This window comes from Esox lucius, chromosome 19 (genome assembly GCF_011004845.1).
Source record: "Esox lucius isolate fEsoLuc1 chromosome 19, fEsoLuc1.pri, whole genome shotgun sequence".
NCBI lineage: Eukaryota > Metazoa > Chordata > Actinopteri > Esociformes > Esocidae > Esox > Esox lucius.
In genome coordinates this window covers 46,793,652-46,813,866 of record NC_047587.1, presented here as the reverse complement: position 1 = coordinate 46,813,866, position 20,215 = coordinate 46,793,652, and the positions used below count along the sequence as shown (strand labels likewise).

Genomic DNA, 20,215 nt, shown 5'->3' with positions numbered 1-20,215 from the left:
GTGCTCCTCCTGTTTCTCCTAATACAAAGGAGCAGATAACGGTCCTGCTGCTGGGTTGATGCCGTTCTACAGCCATGTCCAGCTCTTCACGTGTCACAGCCCATCTCCTGGTATCTCCCCCATGTTCTTGAGACTGTACTGGGAGACACAGCAAACATTCTTGCATTAGCATGTATGGATGTGCCATCCTGGAGGAGCTGGACTACATGTACAACCTGAATGGGCTGTAGGTACTGCCCATTGTTACCCGTAGTGACAAGGATACTAGCAAAACACAAAACTAGGGAAGAATCAATCAGGAAGGATAAGGAGAGAGCAATTGTCTGTGCCCACCACCTGCAAAACAATTCCCTTTTTGGGGGTTGTCTTGCTGTTGCCTCTCCAGTGCACCTGTTGTTACTTATTCGCACCAAAACAGGTAACATTGATTCACGATCACTTATGCTTCCTAACTCGACTGATTGATATCCCTGAAGTTTAATTGACTTGGTGTTATACTGTGATGATTATGTTTTCACCTTAATTTTTTTGAGCCCTTTTTTTTCACCAGATGTTACAAAATGCTTAGTTATAAACGTATACAGATACATGTTTTTTGTAGCAAAGTCAGTCTAAAATAGAAAAGACTCAAATGAACTTGTTAGCTACGCTACATAGGCTACCATATGTAAAATACCTTTAACACTGTAATGTGTCTGTAACACGTTAACTCAGTTGAGTCCACAGTGCCCGTCTTGCCTACTAGCCCACAGTGCCCGTCTGCAGCTAGACCCTTTTATGGTATACCTCGGCTAAGAATTGTGTTCATAATGCTTTGTGCTATTGGTCATGTGTGTGAGATGGGGCATACAGTCCATTCATGGGTGACGTCACAGGGAGTTTCTACCTTGAGAAGTTGAAAATGGGTTCTATCAAAACCAAAATATGTGTTTGGATGAGCCAACATGGCGCATCAACCAAAGTACACAACAATTGTTCTACTGTGAAGCATGGTGGCAGCAACATAATCCTATGCGGCTGCTTCTATTCAGTGGGGACAAGGACTCTGGTCAGGTTTGAGGGTATACAGGGGGATAAAGGGGGTTAAACAGCAAACTTTTTACATAACGACCTGAAGCACATAGCCACATAATTCATGGAATGACTTGCAAAAAAGATCACTGTCCTGCAATTGAACGGATCTCAATTCTAAAGAATATCTGTGGATTTACTTAATGTGGACTGTCGAGATTTCAGCTTTTACATAAACAAAAGCTGCATTTTCAATAAGAGTTTGTAAACATTTGATAACCACTGTATCAGCAATTATACCACTTGACAGGTTATAACCTACATACTTTTTTGTGTAATCACTTTAGGCTATAATGGATTCATCAGATATGCAGTTAACACTTAATGAGATATACAGCTGGTTTACACAGACCTTTGCCTACTTCAGACGCAATGCTGCAACATGGAAGGTACTGTATTGACTTAATTATTGTTTTGTTCATAAGAATTTACATGGTGTAAGGTGTAATGTTAATATATACACTGTATATTTTTTATAATTATCAGAAAATACTGACAACTGACCACTATCTAACATGGATGCCATAATTGTGAAAATGTTGCCCTTGAATAATGCAGTCTTTTAATACCATATTAAACCCTGTCAAACGTATACAGAATGCAGTTCGTCACAACCTGAGCCTGCACAAGTGTTTTGTACGTGTGGAAAACGTGAAGGGGGCAGTGTGGACAGTGGATGATGTGGAGTACCAGAGAAGGAGGTCTCAGAAGATGACAGGGTATTGTATATTTTGCAGATGCTTATTTATACATTAAATGCAGTACATTAGAACAGTTGTTTCTCAAAGTATGTAAATTCAGACAGAAAAAAAACCACCTAATTTGTTCATGAGAATATGACAGAGTTAGCTTCATCATCACTGCCAGAGTGGTTGTCATCATTGAGATTCTAAATATATACAGCTCCGGAAAAAATTAAGAGTCCACTGCAACTTTTTCTTTCCTTTCCAAAAAAGTTTTGAGTGAGGAACAGAAGCGTTCAATTTGCAGTGGTCTCTTAATTTTAACCCTTCTGTTCCTCACTCAAAACCTTCCCTGTTGACTTTTTTGGAAAGGAAAGAAAAAGGTGCTGTGGTCTCTTAATTTATTCCAGAGCTGTAGACAGTAGGTATGGTACTTTTTACCAAACCTCTTAGTACAAAGAACAACAAAATCTACAGTGGTGGACTGTTATGCATACATGGATGCTGATGTGGTAGTGAGTGAAAAAAAATCTATGTATGCTAGGAGGCATCCGCATGTTCTTAACACTGAATTGTTAAGAACATATCTAACTCACAGTACATCTTCATCCAGAGCCTTATCAGTTACGTTTTTTCAAAGATTTCATAGACCCTGAAAATTTGAGCCCAGTCCAAACCAAGTGTGCTCTGATGAGGCCCGAGCCCAGGCCCGGTCCAAAGTCATGCAAAATAAATTAGCCCAGCCCGAAATAAAACCCAATTACAAAAAAATATATAAATATAGTTTTAACAACCATGGATCGGGGTCCTCCTGTAACATGGTCAGGAAGGGGAAGAAGCCATAACAACTTTCTTAGCATATGCCAGCAATAATAATCCCATGCTAAGCACTTTTATATGTGCTGAAACATAGCAATGGCATAAGGAAACCATTATAGGGATACTTATAAAGACCAATATAGACAGACATTCAGTTTAACACCCCCACACTCATGTATTTGTACAGCCATGTTGCAATGTATCCCTTAGTGCTTTTTATCCTGTATGGTAGCACGTGTGAGAAACCTATATAGTGTTTCACAGGTCAATCTGACTTATGGTTGCATATTTATGCATCGGATTCATTTGCCCAAGCATGAATCCATGAACGCAATGAATGAATAGAAAAAATCATTCAGATTGCATGTATGGATCATAGAAGGGATGCAGGTGGCAACCCCAAGAAGGACATAAACACAAATTGTTGCGTCTCTATTAATGGACAAGGTTTTTTGGGAGAATGTGTGAAAGCCCTCTCACTCTGTCGGCCCTTAATATCCTGTATGGAATCATGTATGAAACACATGCATATGTAGGACTAAATGTGCCATAATATTAAATAAATAAATATGTAAATAATTAAATACTTAAATAAATAAATACACATTGCATTTGCATTTGGTAAACTTATGGATGTGAAGTTGTGCGTCGTCCAAATGCAATGGGACAGGACCACACCCATTTGATTGAGCTTTCCACATTGGTCTTATGCTTGAAACCCTGAGATTAAACACTTGAGAGCAAATCAGATGGGCGCTGTCAATCAAGTAGCAAACGAACGAGTTTCAGTGTTTCCTTGTTCGTTGCGGATACATAATTTCATTGCTTTGAGAACTATTTAACCAGAGAATTTATGTTGTTAGCATGTGGCCAGTTACTTTAATCACGGCAACCACATGATCAGGTGGATGACCGGAGAAGTGTGTGTCTCGGTTGTTTCCTGGCTGCCAGCACCATTCTTTAGCTCAATAGTAGGCATAAGCTTTTTCTTAGAACCGTTTGAAAACATCCAGAAAGATACAGATTTCACTGTAGCAAAACACATACAACTCAAGTTGCTTTCTCCACTTCCCTGTTATTATTGGACTTTACATTCATAATAACACATAGGACCTGTTGTAAACAATCTGCAATACAAACACATGGTAGAAGTGACATTTCAGTTCTCATAACAGTAACATTTCCTTAATATTATATAAATAACCCCTATTGGGCATAGTATAATACATAAAATGGCTGTACTTTTCAAAATATTAAGCAAATTAATTTACAATAGCTATGGTCAAAGGCAGGAAGATACAACATAGCACTTTAAATACAGTGCAAATGCATATTTCTCTATTTCCAATGATAACAATTAAATTGTGATTTTAAATTACAACCCTGTTTCCAAAAAAGTTGGGATGCTGTGTAAAATTCAAATAAAAACAGAATGCAATAATATGTAAAATCATTTAGCCCTCTATCTAATTTAAAATAGTACAAAGACAACATAACATATGTTGAAACTGAGAAAAAAAAATTGTGGGTGGGAAATATATCCATCTTGAATTTGATTCCAGCAACACGTTTCAAAAAAGTAGGGACAGGTGCATGTTTACCACCGTGTTGCATTACTTCTTCTTTTTACAATAATCTGTAAGCATTTGGGAACTGAGGAGACCAATTGCTTTAGTTTTGAAAGTGAAATGTTTTCCCGTTCTTGCTTGATATAGGATTTCTGCTGCTCTACAGGTCTGAACTGCAGGCAGGCCAATTTAGCAACTGGACTATTTTACTACGGAGCCATGCTGTTGTAATACGTGCAGAATGTTGTTTTGCATTTTCTTACTGAAACAAGCAAGGCCTTCCCTGAAAAATACATTGTCTGGATGGCAGCATATGTTGCTCCAAAAACCTGTATATATTGTTCAGCATTAATGGTGCCTTGACAGATGTGCAAGTCACCCATGCCATGTGCAATAATGCATCCCCATACCATCACATATGCTGTTATTTGAATTGTGTGCTGATAACAAGCTGGATGGACACGGCATCCAAAAATAATTTCAATTTATTCATAAGACCACATAACCGTATTCCAATTTGCCTATTTTAAATGAGCTTGGGCCCAGAGAATGCGGCGGCATTTCTGGATCTTGCTTGTGTATGTTTGTTTTCTTTGGTAGAGTTTTCACTTGCATTTGTGGATGCAATGATGCACTGTGTTCACAGACAACGGTTTTCAGAAGTGTCCCTGAGCTCATGCAGTGAATCATGTATGTTTTAATGCAGTGCTGTATGGGGGCCTGAAGATCATAGCCATTCAATATTGGTTTTCTGCTTTGTCCCTTGTGTGCAGAGATTTCTCCTGATTCACTGAATCTTTTAATAATATTATATACTGTAGATGATGAGATCCCCAAACTCTTTGCAATTTTACATTGAAAAATGTTGCTCTTTAAAATTGTTGCACTATTTGCCTGCACAGTCTTTCACAGAATGGTGAACCCCTCCCCAACTTTACTTCTGAAAGTCTCATTCTGTCCCGACACAGGTGTAGTGGAGTGTGTAGAAAAACTTAGAGCCAAACGCAGGGAGGTACATACATACATCTTCTTCCGCTTCTCCGGGGCCGGGTCGCGGGGGCAGCAGTCTAAGCAGAGATGCCCAGACTTCCCTCTCCCCAGACACTTCCTCCAGCTCTTCCGGGGGGACACCGAGGCGTTCCCAGGCCACCTGGGAGACATAGTCTAGGTCTTCCCCGGGGTCTCCTCCCAGGAAGGCGTTCCGGAGGCATCCGAAACAGATGCCCAAGCCACCTCAGCTGACCCCTCTCGATGTGGAGGAGCAGCGGCTCTACTCTGAGCTCCTCCCGGGTGACCGAGCTTCTCACCCTATCTCTAAGGGATCGCCCAGCCACCCTGCGGAGAAAGCTAATTTCGGCCGCCTGTATCTGGGATCTTGTCCTTTCGGTCATGACCCAAAGCTCATGACCATAGGTGAGAGTAGGAATATAGATTGACCGGTAAATCGAGAGCTTCGCCTTGCGGCTCAGCTCTTTCTTCACCACGACAGACCGATACATCGACCGCATTACTGCAGAAGCTGCACCGATCCGTCTGTCAATCTCCCGTTCCATCCTTCCCTCACTCGTGAACAAGACCCCTAGATACTTAAACTCCTCCACTTGAGGCAGGCACTCTCCAACAACCTGAAGTGGGCAAGCCCCCCTTTTCCGACTGAGGACCATGGCCTCGGATTTGGAGGTACTGATTCTCATCCCCACTGCTTCACACTCGGCTGCAAACTGTCCCAGTGCATGCTGAAGGTCCTGGTTTGAAGGGGCCAACAAGACAACATAATCCACAAAGAGCAGAGACGAAATTGTGTGGTCCCCAAACCTGACACCCTCAGGCCCCTGGCTGCGCCTAGAAATTCTGTCCATAAAAATTACGAACAGAACCAGCGACAAAGGGCAGCCCTGCCGGAGTCCAACATGGACTGGGAACAAGTCTGACTTACTGCCGGCAATGCGGACCAAGCTCCTGCTTCGGTCGTACAGGGACCTGACAGCCCTTAGCAAAGAACCCAGGACCCCATATTCCCGAAGCACCCTCCACAGGATGCCGCGAGGGACACAGTCGAATGCCTTCTCCAAATCCACAAAACACATGTGGACTGGTTGGGCAAACTCCCATGAACCCTCCAACACCCCTAAATATGTGCAACAGGTGCAAACAGTCAACTTCTAAGTCAAAATTATTTCAGGTTCCCACATGGCAAAGTAACAATAGAAAATAAATTGTCAAAGTGAATAAAAGTGAGTCTAGTAGCAACAATTGAGACATGAGTTTGTGTGTGTGTGTATGTGTGTGTGTGTGTGTGAGCGCACGCACAAAGTTAATCCAGTTCAAGTGTCCTTTGCTGGTCAGGAAACCAAAAATCCAGTTTCCACATCAGACATCATGTCCTCAGTTGCCCCAGTAAACCACAGCTTCTCTTCTCTTTAAATGTTCTGAACAATCAGGTGTCCAGGGTAGGGCAGTGGTGGTCGTGGATGAGTGGAATGGTTTTTTATTTTGTTGATGTAAAACCCATAAGAGTGGTTGGCTTTCTTTTGTTTGTCAGCTGATTTGATTAGGTACTCAAACTCATCAGAGTGCCAGCTCAGAGAGGAAACCATATCAGACATAATGTCCTAAGTTGCCCCCGCAAACTACAGCTTCTCTTCAGCTGAGAGTTCTTTCAGCCAACTAGCTAAAGCCTGTGAAAGTATAGCAGACAATAAATTGACAATGTCAAAGCAGTACAGTGTCAAGCTGTATAAATCTAGAGCTGTCCAAAGATTACATGAAGTCATACTCTTTACATTTAAGGAAGTTAAAGGGGTTAGGATAAATTCAAATACATATTAAAAGAGAGAGACCCATTTTTACATATGGCCTTATTTTATTTATTTTGCATGAAATATTATTCATCACTTCCAGTCTAATATAAAACAAAGGTTCTCTAAATGTTTTTTTTCTTTCTACACATTTATTAACAAACCTGTCTCTGTCGGCGCCTTCCCCACTTTTTGATGTCCCTGTTAGCTGCTCTGTTCAGGTGTCCAACGAACAATATTTCTCCCTTTGTGTATAGTATTGGCTTACAGCTGCATCTGAGAAGTCAAGAGTGGTGTTCTAGAAATTATAATATGCTATATAATCCTGAATTCAGAGTACGAGTTTGCAGTCAGGCTATTTCTTACCTTCAAAGTCTGTCCTGCACCATTCTTTATCAATACATTTTAGACTAATCAGATTTACCACTAATTCCAGCACACCAGTGCTGTGTGGACTGTTCTTCCTGAGATATGACAGACAAAACATTCCTTTTTAAGTACAGTATTACAGCCATCTATCACAGATGATGTACATATTAAACAAATGCAGTAAAGTAATATATGTGAACATCTTTTTTTGCCATGCCCCTTCTACGCTTAACAAATAAATGTGTCTATAGATAAATGGTAATGAACCACCAAGTTGAACTCAGTAATAGGGTTTTAACCCATTTATATAACTAGGCACTTGTATAGTGTTATTCCCACCTAATTATTCCTCCCCCAATGCCCACAATACAGACAACCCACCCTAATCTTGTTTAATACATTTGCATGATAAATGTTCATTTCACACAGCCACCAAACACTCATCGATTTATTTGTTTTGACTATTTTAAAATGTATTTTTAAAGTGATATAAATTCACATTCATCATTCATGTGGCATATACTTTTCATTCTCGCCAGCAGTATTGTGCAGGTCCCTGACCGCACGCTATGAAAATAGTGTAAATCCTGGCAATTAACAAAGGATAAAAATTCTAATTAAATTACAAACCGCACAAATCTAACATAGGTACTTTAGTTAAACTTTCAACTTGCAGATATTTTCTCCCGTGTCTTGTGTCGAGCAAGTACAAGTCAATAATGTGGTTAATTTACTACCTATGAATGTGTATAAATATATCTTTATAATGTTTTACTAGGGTTAGTTATCTAGCTACAATGCGCATCATATTCCATACTGTATTTAACTACTGTACCCAGTTTGCTTGTAAGCTGTAACACAAAACAACTCACTACTGTATGTACTGCTGCTAACTAATGAAATCTCTTAGTAGACTTGTTTTTCCTTGAATGGGAGTAACAAAATTACTTGGACTGCCTTGAACTGTTGTCGTGTTTTCAGTAACTATTTCCATGACTTGGCGAGTTGAATAGAAATGGCTGGAATGCATTCTCAATGCTGTACTGAAATGTTAGATTTTGATCAAAAATAACCACCAGCAAAACATAGGTTTTCTTGAGTTTAAAAAAGAAGCGGGGTTGTAGTGATTTCCTATCCACTTAATTTTATTGGTCATTGAATTACATTTTGATTTGACATTGGATACTTTTTCAAGAAGGGATATATATGACAGTGACTGAGAAATATATATGCATATATAGTCAGTCGTATAGTTAATACTTTTTCTGCCCTCTACTATTTTCACTTCTGGTTAGATGGGAACTGCATTTCATTGCACTGTACTTGTTCAGTGACAATAAAGTTGAATATAATCAAAAAAATATGCTGCATAACTCTCAAGCTTCCCACTGGGGGCTTTGACCCAAAAAGGCATATATTTAGTTTAAGGTGGTTCTAAAATGTCTTAATTTTTATTTAATGTTCTAATCAATCAACGTATTCTTAAATGGGAACAACAGTCAAATAATCAACCTATTCAAATTGACAAAGTCTTCCAAAAACAAAAAATAATTGAGTCTTTACCTTATAATCTATAATTACTGTTTCCATTTTACTATTGGAAAGGGTCTAAAAAAATTGCTAACAAAATCACTGTAAATTATTTTTATTTTGGAACCACTTTTGTTTACTTTAAATACCATTTTAAAACCATGTAATGAAATAAATATATTTCAATATGTTAAAATGGACGCAATAACTGTATTTAAATTATATAATATACAGTTGCTTATACAATAATTGGGTCAATTTTCACTATTTCAATACTATTGTGTCCTAAAATAATATATTTTAAGTATGCTGCTTTTTAACTTTAGGTTGCCTGCAGAGTGTAACTGCAGTGTGACAAAAGACAAGTGTTGAGAGCTAATTTGCATGTGCAAAGATCAAGAGTTTCCGGAAATGTCAAGAGATTACTTCTTTAACGACTGGTTAAAATCTTTTTATTTCACAACTTCTCTGTACTGGACTTTTACTTGTCATCAGTACAAAGAATTTTACTTGTATGGACATACTCTGAAACAGGCCTTTTCGTCCACGCTGAACAAATCAATTGAATCTGTCTAAATTGGACTAGGTTTGGTTCATAGGCCTACCTGTTGGCTACTTAATAGACACATCAGAGTGTTTACTTAATTTTTTTTCCTTTTCCATCTGACTTAGCTACCACCTGGCATCAAATTATTTTGTGACGGGAAAATGAGTAACTGATGTGACCAAATTCCGCCTTCTCCTCCAAGTCTCTGTCGATCATTGTTTGTGTGTAGATGCTATAGGTCTGTGCTTTTGTTTGGATTAAAACTTACCTTGAGAGTTTTCCTTTCCTCCTGTGCCTACAGCCAATCCTACACAACCGTTACAACTATGTGTTCTGTGTTTTTAATCTAGATGTTTTATCTTGTTTGGATCTGGTTCTTCTATTCCCAACAGTTTTTGGCTCCTAGTTTCCAGATTTGCTGACCAAAACGGCAGATATACACCGATCAGCCATAACATTATGACCACTGACAGGTGAAGTGAATAACATTGATAATCTCATCATCATGCCACCTGTCAGTGGGTGGGATATATTAGGCAGCAAGTGAACATTGGTAAGTTGGTGTTAGAAGCAGACAAAATGGGCAAGCGTAAGGATCTGATTTTGACAAGAGCCAAATTATGATGGCTAGACGACTGGGTAAGAGCATCTCCAAAAACTGCATCCCTTGTGGGGAGTTCCCAGTCTGCAGTGGTCAGTACCTATTAAAAGTGGTCAAAGGAAGGAAAACACTGAACCAGTGACAGGGTCATGTGAGGCCAAGGCTCACTGATACACGTGGGGAGCGAAGGCTGGCCTGTGTGGTTCCGATCCAATGGACAAACTACTTTAGCTCAAATTGCTGAAAAAGTTCATCGTGGTACTGATAGAAAGGTGTCAGAAAAAACACAGTGCATCGCAGTTTGTTGCGTATGGGGCTACGTAGCTGCAGACCAGTCAGGGTGCCCATGCAGACCCCTGTCCAATGCTGGAAGCACGTGTACATCGCTTACCTGGAGAACACGTGGCGCCTGGATGCGCTAGAGGGAGAAGGCAAGTCGGCGGAAGCAGTGTTTGGGCAATGTTCTGTTGGGAAACTTGGGTCCTGCCATTCATGTGGATGTTACTTTGACACCTACCTGAGCATTGTTGCAGACCATGTGCACCCTTTCATGGAAATGGAATTCCCTGATGGCATTGGCCTCTTTTCAGCCCTGCCACAAGGCAAAAAGTTCACAGCAAGGAGTTCAAGGTGTTGACTTGGCCTCCAAATCTCAATCCAACTGAGCATCTGTGGGATGTGCTGGACAAACAAGTCCAATCCATTGAGGCCCCACCTCGCAACTTACAGGACTTAAAGGATCTGTTGCTAACATCTTGGTGCCAGATACCACAGCACACCTTCAGAGGTCTAGTGGAGTCCTCAATGGGTCAGGTGTTGTTCTAACCACTGTCTTATGGGGTTTTAATATTAGGCCTACAATAGTTTGTGACATCTCTCTGGAACCCAAAATATTCTCAAACAACAGAAGATTATTTATTTTCATCACCAAATCCTCCCTAGTCTCTATCTCATTGTCCTCTGGGTTTATTTTCTTAATTGATCCTCTTCCTCTCCTTAACAGCAAGCCTTACTCCGCCCAGTTATTTCGCAGTGGGCTCTACGCCGCATCTTCATGTTTCTGACTGGTTAATTTGCTGTTTAGAGTACCAGCACAGACCCGCTCATATCGTTTCCCCGACCCGTTCATGTTATTACTTTATTGGGTTGTAGCTATTACTTTCGTTAGTCATAGAGTCATCACGGAATTGGTATGTTTTAAGAATACTCACTTTAACTCCCTTTTAATAAATTGGGAAGAGTGAGAGGCATGTACAGAACAATGTGCTGTATAGTTTGATTGAACGATATGAGACACACAGCTGGATATTTGAATTGTAAACCTTTATTGTCTTAAAATAGCAAAAGGGAAGATGTGTTGTAAGAGTGCTTGAAGATAATTTATACCTTTATACTAATAATCTGGAATCGCAATTTGGACAGCATACAGTATAGGCTACACCAGAGACGTTGCTATGATGTAATTGTCCTCTGAGTTAATTTTCTTAACCGACCCTCTTCCTCTTTTTAAAAGCAAGCCATAATCATGGCAAGCAAATTGTGCTGTTCACTTGCCAGACTCCAACCTTTATACTAATAATCTCAATTATTCTTTTAAAGTAGGCAAACCGATTCTACAATTAACTCCTAATAAATTATAGTGAAGAATTGTAAAAACCAGTAAAAATTATTATTTTGATTGAGCATAAAAATCAAATAAAAAGCCAGAATCGCACCTTTCTGCAGTTTAGATATGTTCAAATTGTGATTTCAATATGATTTTGATTAATTGTGCAACCCTACTCATCAGCTGCACATATATTGCTCTTAGAATAATGATTCCAAAACATTAGCTGCCACAATTAGAAGACAATAACAATCAACCCTGTAACTGGTGTACTTAATCTCATACTCTCAGCGGGCTCGCACAAAATGCACACGTCCCCAATAGTACAAAGTTACTTGAATGACACACAGAAGACCCAAAAATGTTTTTTATCAACAATATCATATTTTTTGAGGGCTTTAATGCATGATTGGAATTACAGATTAATAGATATGGGGATATTTTTATTTTATTTTTGTAAAATAAAAATATACATTCTTTGAGATCCAGTGCTATTCATAAAAGATCCGAGGCTATAGCCTATACCCCGGATGCCCAGGCCTATTGACGCCCATGCTACATACAGCCTATAACTGCTCTTGTGTAGTAAAACCATTCATTCTGCGCTTGGGCTCCATTGCTTACCACACCGTTACATACATGAATAACGAAACTTTTAAATATAAATTCAATGAGCAGAGTAAAAGGATGATCAAAGGATAACTTACATTAGTGTTTCCCAGTGACATTTGCAGTCATTGTTAGTTTGTTTCTTCTTTTTTTTTTGCAAGGAGGCTCAGGCATTTGAGGTCCCGGCTCATTATCAGAATCAGATGAAGACCCGACATCCAACTCGTCAATTTTGAGATCTATTTCTATGTGACTCCATCTCATCTATATTTTGCAGCATCTGCAATGCTGTCAGGGCATCAAATCGTCAGGTTCTGTATGCCATTGTGAACTAAACGCTGCAAATTCTGTCTGAGTATTCTGACTTGCTCACCGAGTTCAGATTGTATACAATTTCTACCCCTTATCATAATTTTTCATCATTACACTTAAGTCACATGCATAGATGTGTCTAGGGTTTGTTCATGGGGTTATCGCACAATTCAACCATTGATGTCATTGCTATTTCACTGCTATTCATTAGATTAGATTCAACTTTATTGTCGTTGAATAAGTACAAGTACAGTATGACGAAATTCAGTTAGCATCTAATCAGAAGTGCAAATAGAAGAGTGCAAAAAATGTAACGAAACAAAAGACAATTAAAAGAGAGAGGGTAGTGTGTATGCGATAATAAAAACAGTAAAGGTGTAATAAGTTTGAATTGATAACTGGTGATCATTGGTATTTATTTTTGTGAAAAATGATTTAGCCTAATACATTTGTAGAATCTTACTATTCAGTAAAATAAGCAGAGAAAATTCTAACAGAGATGATAGTGTGTATGCGATTTAGTTTTTATCTCCTAATAAAAACAGTAACGGTGTAATACGTTTGTTGAATTAGTGATTGCTAAAGAACTTCTGGTATTTTGTTTAGTGAATAATTATTTAGATTTACATTTTAGATTAACATTTAATGAATTTGCCTACACAGGAATGCTGAATCTCCTATTAAAAAACAGTAAAGTGTGATACATCCGTTGAATTGTCAAGTAGCCTGAATTGTTTGTTTTATGTTTCAATAATAGCTTAAATGAATTGTGGAATAGTCATGTAAATCTTGTATTTCATTTATAAGTTCATTCAAATTCAACCTAGACTCTATCTATCATTCATCTGGGAGTATCGCGCATTCATCCATTGACTTCATGCATTCAGTGAGGAGTGATTAGCACCTGGGTACTATTTGGGTGTACTACTAGGGTTGAAAAACAGGGTAAAAAAAACTGGTAACTAGTCTCTAAATAGTTTTCCGTTTGTGAGTTTAGAATTCTGACAACAGAACAATGCAATATACGCTTATTTAGGAAAAGTCATGTAAGGAGGAGGGCGTCACTTTTAAAATGGCAGTTTCATTTTAATTACAAACTCAAACATCAATTCCCATAGGCATTTGGCGGTCACATATTCATCACACTTTCTCTCGGATAGCTCTTATGGGCTCTGTCCAATCAGTTGACGATTTGGCTATTGTGGTATCAGATCATGCTCCCTTACATTTGGATATCTCCCTTAGCTTGAATAGACGTGAATACCCTCTCTGGAAACTTGATGCCTTGCTATTCTCCAACAAAATCTTTAAATCTATTGATATCTTTATACTTACAAAAATATCAGACAAAATATCTCATTCACTATCTCATTCAGGGAGACATTTGGGGGAGGTAATGTAAGAATCAGTAAAGCTGTCTTGCATAGGCTGTGGAAATGTGCCGGTCTCACACTCCCTAATTTTATAAACTCTTACAGAGCTGCCAACATACATTAACATGTTTAATGGTTAAAGAACCCTGCAACTACCTGGTGTAGCCCAGAGGCACAATCATGCCGTTAATCCTCTCTGTCTACACTGGTTTATTCCTCCCTCCTTATGTCCCCCTCCTGCTACTCCTCAAACCCTTTAGTGCTGTCCACTTTAGAGATATATACAGTTCTGCTGTCATTTTAAAGGGATAGTTTATCTAAAAATCATATTTATCCATAAAATCACATATCAAAAGTTAGTCTGGAATGGACAAAGAGTAATTTTTCCAACCATCCATTATTCAGCTCTGTCCCCGGCTGTAATGAGCATTCTTTGCATCTTCCAAATTCATGAATGGATACTGTGCATCCAACTACAGCAAAGCTGCACTGCAAGAGGAAAACTACTCCAAGACACTTCAAACTACATTTAGTAATCTGTCGCAGTTGCGTAGATTATTTTCAACTGTAAAATGACCTGGCAGAATTTGGTCAATCCAAACCAGCACTAGCAAACAATTTCCTACAGCCATTCAAACAGCTTATGTGCTTCGGCGATGATGTCATATTCCATTCATGGATCAACCCTAACCCATGTATGGAATATGCTATCCAAATAAATAGTTTTGCCTTTTACATTTGGTTGCTAATGTTAGGTAGCTACTTACTATTTTGAGAGCTGGCCATTGGGTCCCTCTGGCCTAGAACATCGTTTCCAGTTAATTCATGGAATGTAAAATAATAATAATAATAATAATTATAATAATAACGAGTTCAGCTTCAGGGACTGGGTCATTCATGGTCTGCCATTGGAATCAATAATTCCCATTCATTGCAACAAAAGCATTTTGTTTTGGTTGGTATTATATTGCATGATCCACAGCTACACCACCATCCTCTGGACATTCTGGGCAAGGGTCGGGGATTAACTGGTTCACCATCATCAACTGCTGTTCTAGCCTCTACAAGTTCGGTCAATTCATCCTCTATGTATTCTGGTTAGAACAAGGTTCTATCCCCTGGAAAAAGCTTTCTTCCTGGTTGTATTTATGCATTTTTCTTTGCAAGTAAATGTTGACTGTCTTTTGGTGAATATCAACAATGAAATAGGTAACTTGCTTTCTAGCTAGCAGATCGTCCTTTACTGTGACGTATACACCTCCTCTTCCAGAAAAAACGCACAGATTGATGCAATTGTGAAAAAAACTGACTGGTAAACACAGGAAGAGCCTGTTTATTTGAAATTACAAATATATTGCAAAACGTACAACTTTTTTTGAGGAATACAACATTGTCATGTTCTTTGAGTTAAACAACACCACTAGTCTTAGTTTGGAGTGTTTTCGAGTAGATGCACAGTTGGATGGTTGGAAAGGTCCCAAGGTGGGTCAGTGATGGTCAGGGGAGGTATATCCTTGGAGGGTCATACAGACCTCCACGTGCAAGCCAACGGTACTCTGACTGCTGTTAGGGACCGGGATGAAATCATTAGACCCATCGTCAGACCTTACTCTGGTGGAGATGACCTTGGGTTCCTGCTAGAGCAGGACAATGTCTGGCTTCATGTGGCCAGAGTGTATTGCCAGTTCCTGGATGACAAAGGCATTGATGCCATTGACTGACCCTCAAGTTCCCCCAGACATGAATCCAACTGAGAACCTCTGGGACGTTATGTTTTGGTGCATCCGACGCCACCGAGTAGCGCCACAGATTGTCCAGGAGCTCACTTGTGCCCTAATCCAGGTCTGGGAGGAGATCCCCCTGAACACCATCTGCCGTCTCATCAGGAGCATACCCAGACCTTTTCGAGAGTGCATACAGGCACGTGGGGGCCATACAAACAACTAGGTCACATTGAGTTGCTGTGATGAAATTCATGCAAATTGGAACAGCCTGTGATTTTGGTGTGAGTTTGAATCCAGCCCTCAATCGGTTGGTGATTTTGGTTTCCATTCACCGTCATTTTATTCTCAACGAAAACGCAATGTACAGTAAAGAGTTTGATCTTTAATATATTTAATTCACCGAGACCTGATGTCTGATTTAAGAGTTCCCTTAAATTTTTTGACCAGCGTATATATGCAATTGTGTTATGTCTATTTCTTCATGTATTTTATTATTTATTTATTTATTATTGTTTATTTTTGCATTATGTTTTGTTGTTATTGTGCAGAGATTGGGTGGGGCGGAAGGGTGGAAACAAAATGTGCCAGAATTCAGGAATGGGGTCCTATCGAATAATCTGATTTTTTAAAGTTCCAGATTTGATAAAGTTCCAGATTCAGATCTTTGTAATGGTATATAATACAATACTGTTTGATATAGTTATGGGAAAGATATTCAGCTTTAAATGTTCTGCTCTACCTAGTTCTGAGGGAAGAAAATCTTGAAATGAGCAGGTCTTTGTTTATATCCATTCAGCATAGTTCACACCCTCTTGGCCCTTAATTCCACCCAGCTATTTAAGTATTCAAATGGGGACACACTGGCCTTGTGCTAAATTGGTCTGGTTGGTCTCTAATAAACACATTCTATATAAAACCAAATAAAATGTAAGTTAATTCACATGCACTTGATACATCAAATATAAACAGTACAGTGAAAGGTAAAGTGGCTTAGCAGCAGGCTTCATAATAAATAGTAGCAGCAACGTACGGGCAGATAGTTTGAGAATGCAGGTGGACAGACACTGACCAGTTTAGCAGTATCTGTACTGATGGACTGGGTTGTCCACGCAAAGATATCTTCATGTGCCACTTGTTCTTGCCAGTTCTTATTTGGGTGAGGGGCAATATACCATTCTCCTTGTAGGACTGGTGGAGAAAAGTCAGACATTTTCTGCTGTTGCTGAGAGAAAAAGACTGTTTAAAAAGTGGTTCAGCTAGAAAGTCACAATACAAGTACAAATATTACAGTATTGCTCATCATCAGGTAAAGCATGCTACCCAACGAACAAGGCAGAAACCAGAAAATGTTAGCTAGCTGATAAGGTCTAGGAGCAAATACTAAATACTGTTAGCTAACAGATGGTCTTCCCACATATGTCCACCAAATATCTAGTCAAATGAACTTACAGTTACATTTAATTGATTTGTCAAATTTCCAACATCTAGAAAAATGTGAGATGGCGGACTTTATGGGTCACAATTTGAAAGTTGTTCAGAATGAGGAATTACCCATGTAAACCAATTTGTGGTTGTAGGTCACATTGGATGTTATACAGCTTATTATAGCGCCACCTATTAGTGGACTGTCTGTATGCAAATTAATGTAACTTTTTACCAGCTAACGTTTTACCCACTTTTTAACTAAAACTGTTCTGAGCATGATTTGTCTGCGCAAAACAAGGCTGTGGTGACATTCCTATAGTATTAATATACAATAGTCAAAGTCAATGACCTGATGTACAAGTTCTGCACGGAGTTGTGACTATTCTTCTGTGCCCTTATTTGTTGTCTAGTTCTTTGTTGTCCTTTTCCACTATGCACAGAAATATGTTTTTCATTGACTCTGTGCCGCTGTTGAGAACAAGCCATGTCCCTGATAAATAGTCTGTAGGCTATATTAAAACAGGAATGCCGTTATCGGCGTTCAGCACACCATTCCCTTTCTACATGATGTTGGAAAAAGGAGCATAACAACTCGTAACCATCCAGATGGACAGTTCTCCACATTCAGTAGCAGAAACTCCTCCAACACGATTCACTCCACTCACTTTTTTCCATAATGGAATCATCTCCCTTCGACTTCCATCAACCTTTGACAATCTACAGGGAACAGAGACTGCAAAGAAACTTAAATTCTTGAGTAGAGAACTTAGTTCACAATTGCATTCCTTCTATAATTCTGCGACGTCATAAAGGTTGTTGTTTTTTAGATTTCTTTAAACTTTTTTCCCATTATATATTGTGCTATATCCACAATCTGGATATGCCAAGCACAAAGAGGGACTGATCTAATAGCCAATACAAAGGTGATATAGGAATAAGGTATGTTCCGCTATTCAATACGTACATTCCAAAAGACTGACAGATAGGCTACGGAAATGTAATCGTTTTTTTTTTGTAAAAGCCCAACACTAGGAAGGAACCTACCCTCTAGCTTGTCTATTGGGACTGGTCTAAATTCCAGTTTACAAGTGAGTGCACTCATTAAGTATTTGCTCCTAGATCTGGCAAGAAAAAAAATTATATATATGAAATATATATTTTAAAACAACTTGAATGTGATTCAGATAAATATTTGCACATTAAAATTTATTATATTATGTTTTATTAGTATCCTAAAATGCATAAAAAAATATATATTACAAATGTAGACTTTAACATGGAGTTGTGTTGTGATTGTGCCATCCATTCCTATCTTCTCAGGCTCTTATGAAGGAAACTGCCCTGACTATATTGAAGAGCAGGAGCCCTGCAGGCCTGACAAGCAGAAGTTATTTGGATCTAGTACAGGGACCCAAAGCACCAAAGCATTTGGATCCTCAGGACACTGATGAACACAGCAGCCAACACTTCACTTCATTGACCCAGCTGTGATGTATTGCACATTATAACATTGGTATGGTAAAGACAGTGTCATGTAGACTTGGAAGTCCTAGACCTTTTGCAACAGATCATTTGTTTCAAACGTTCCATCAGAATTTTCAAAATGTCTATTCAAAACATAATAGAAAAAAAGAAAAATCTGCACTGGACATTTAGGGCCGGTTTTGCAATAGAAAAATCCATTGAGCGTGTTTTTTTTTTGTCCTAGACTAGGCGTAATCTGTGTCTGCAAAACCGGCTTTTAATGTTCAATGCAACAAATCTGTCTTGTGAGAGACTATTCATAAGCTATTTAAAACCCTGAAAACACTACAAATTTACCAATTGGGACAGTAAAGATATTATTATTTCAAAATGTGTGGTAGTTGTATAGTGGAGGCCACTCTTTGTCAAGGAGGAGGAAGCGTCAATTATTAAATAAACAGTTATGTCCCTTTCTATCCGAAAATTGCATTTTAAACAGATGTGGTTTTAGACCTAAGTTCAGGACTATCACAGCAACTAAATTGGTTGGAAATTATATTGTCAAAGCATTGGATGAGAAATTAAGCTGTGTTGCTCTGTTTGTTGACCTGTCTAAGGTGTTCGATACAGTACATCTCTCAATCTTATTGAAAAATATGTCTTCATTAGGTCTGATCAAGGAAACTTGCCTCTGGTTTCAAAATTATCTTAGTGACAAAGCACTAGCTATTGTAGTTGATGGAAAATAAATCTGCAATTCTTGTAGTCCTCAAAGGAGTCCACAGTGTCCAATTTTCAGTATATTGTTCTCTCCAAATACTAATGAAATCTGTAACTCGTTAAGAAATGTTTTACTTCTTTTTTATGCTGACGACACAGCACCATACGTTACGGCTCTCTCTCTTGAAAGTTGTTGTACACCTTCACAGTGGTTTCCAACTGTTACAAAAATATATTATGGATCATAGGTTGGTACTAAATACAAATTATACTATTTACAGAACCTAGCTTTGGATGACTCTAAAATGAGTGCCCTAAATGTAGGTTTTATACAACATGTTGCTTCTTACAATACATTGGTAATTGTTTAGTAGAAAACCTCTCTTTTAAACCATATATTTGTGAGTTAGTGAAAAAGTGAAGGATTAAAATGTGTCTGAAACATCAGCATAGAAAAGACATTGAACAAGCAATTTTTATGTCACTACTAGATTATGGTGATGTACTATATATATATATATATCCGGAAAAAAGTAATAGACCACTGCACCTTTTTCTTTCCTTTCCGAAAACGTTGAAAAGGAAGGTTTTGAGTAAGGAACAGAAGGGTTAAAATTAAGAGACCACTGCAAATTGAACACTGTTCCTCACTCAAAACTTTCCTTCTTAACTTTTTTGGAAAGGAAAGAAAAATGACTCCCAAGACTGGATTGTTGGAGATACAGAACTTGATAAAAGTAGTTTTTTTTAATATTTTGCCCCATTCTCATGGAATGCCATTCAGAGTTAAGTTAAATGTTTTAGTGCCAATAAGACTCATATTTTATAATGTTTTATCTCCATTTTGTGTGTGTTTTTCAGCTGTAAAAGAGACCTCGGTCTAAGTTGATTTCTCTGTATAAATAAAGGTAAATTAATATCAAGAATTTTGGTGGAGGAGGGATAATTCTCTGTTTTTCAGGATTTGGGCTAGGCCCTTAGCTCCAGTGGTGTCAT

General features: G+C 38.6%; 1 protein-coding gene across 1 annotated transcript in view; it reads left to right on the top strand.

The window, feature by feature from the left end:
• Positions 1–18,428, top strand: part of LOC109615455 (forkhead box protein P1-like) — a 114,052-nt gene extending 95,624 nt beyond the window's left edge. The window contains exons 7-9 of the mRNA XM_034288326.1: positions 1,359–1,460; positions 1,669–1,790; positions 18,356–18,428. Coding sequence (XP_034144217.1) covers positions 1,359–1,460; positions 1,669–1,790; positions 18,356–18,365 — 234 coding nt within the window. The 3' untranslated portion in view covers positions 18,366–18,428. The remainder of the gene's footprint in view (positions 1–1,358; positions 1,461–1,668; positions 1,791–18,355) is intronic.
• Positions 18,429–20,215: the final 1,787 nt, after the last annotated feature.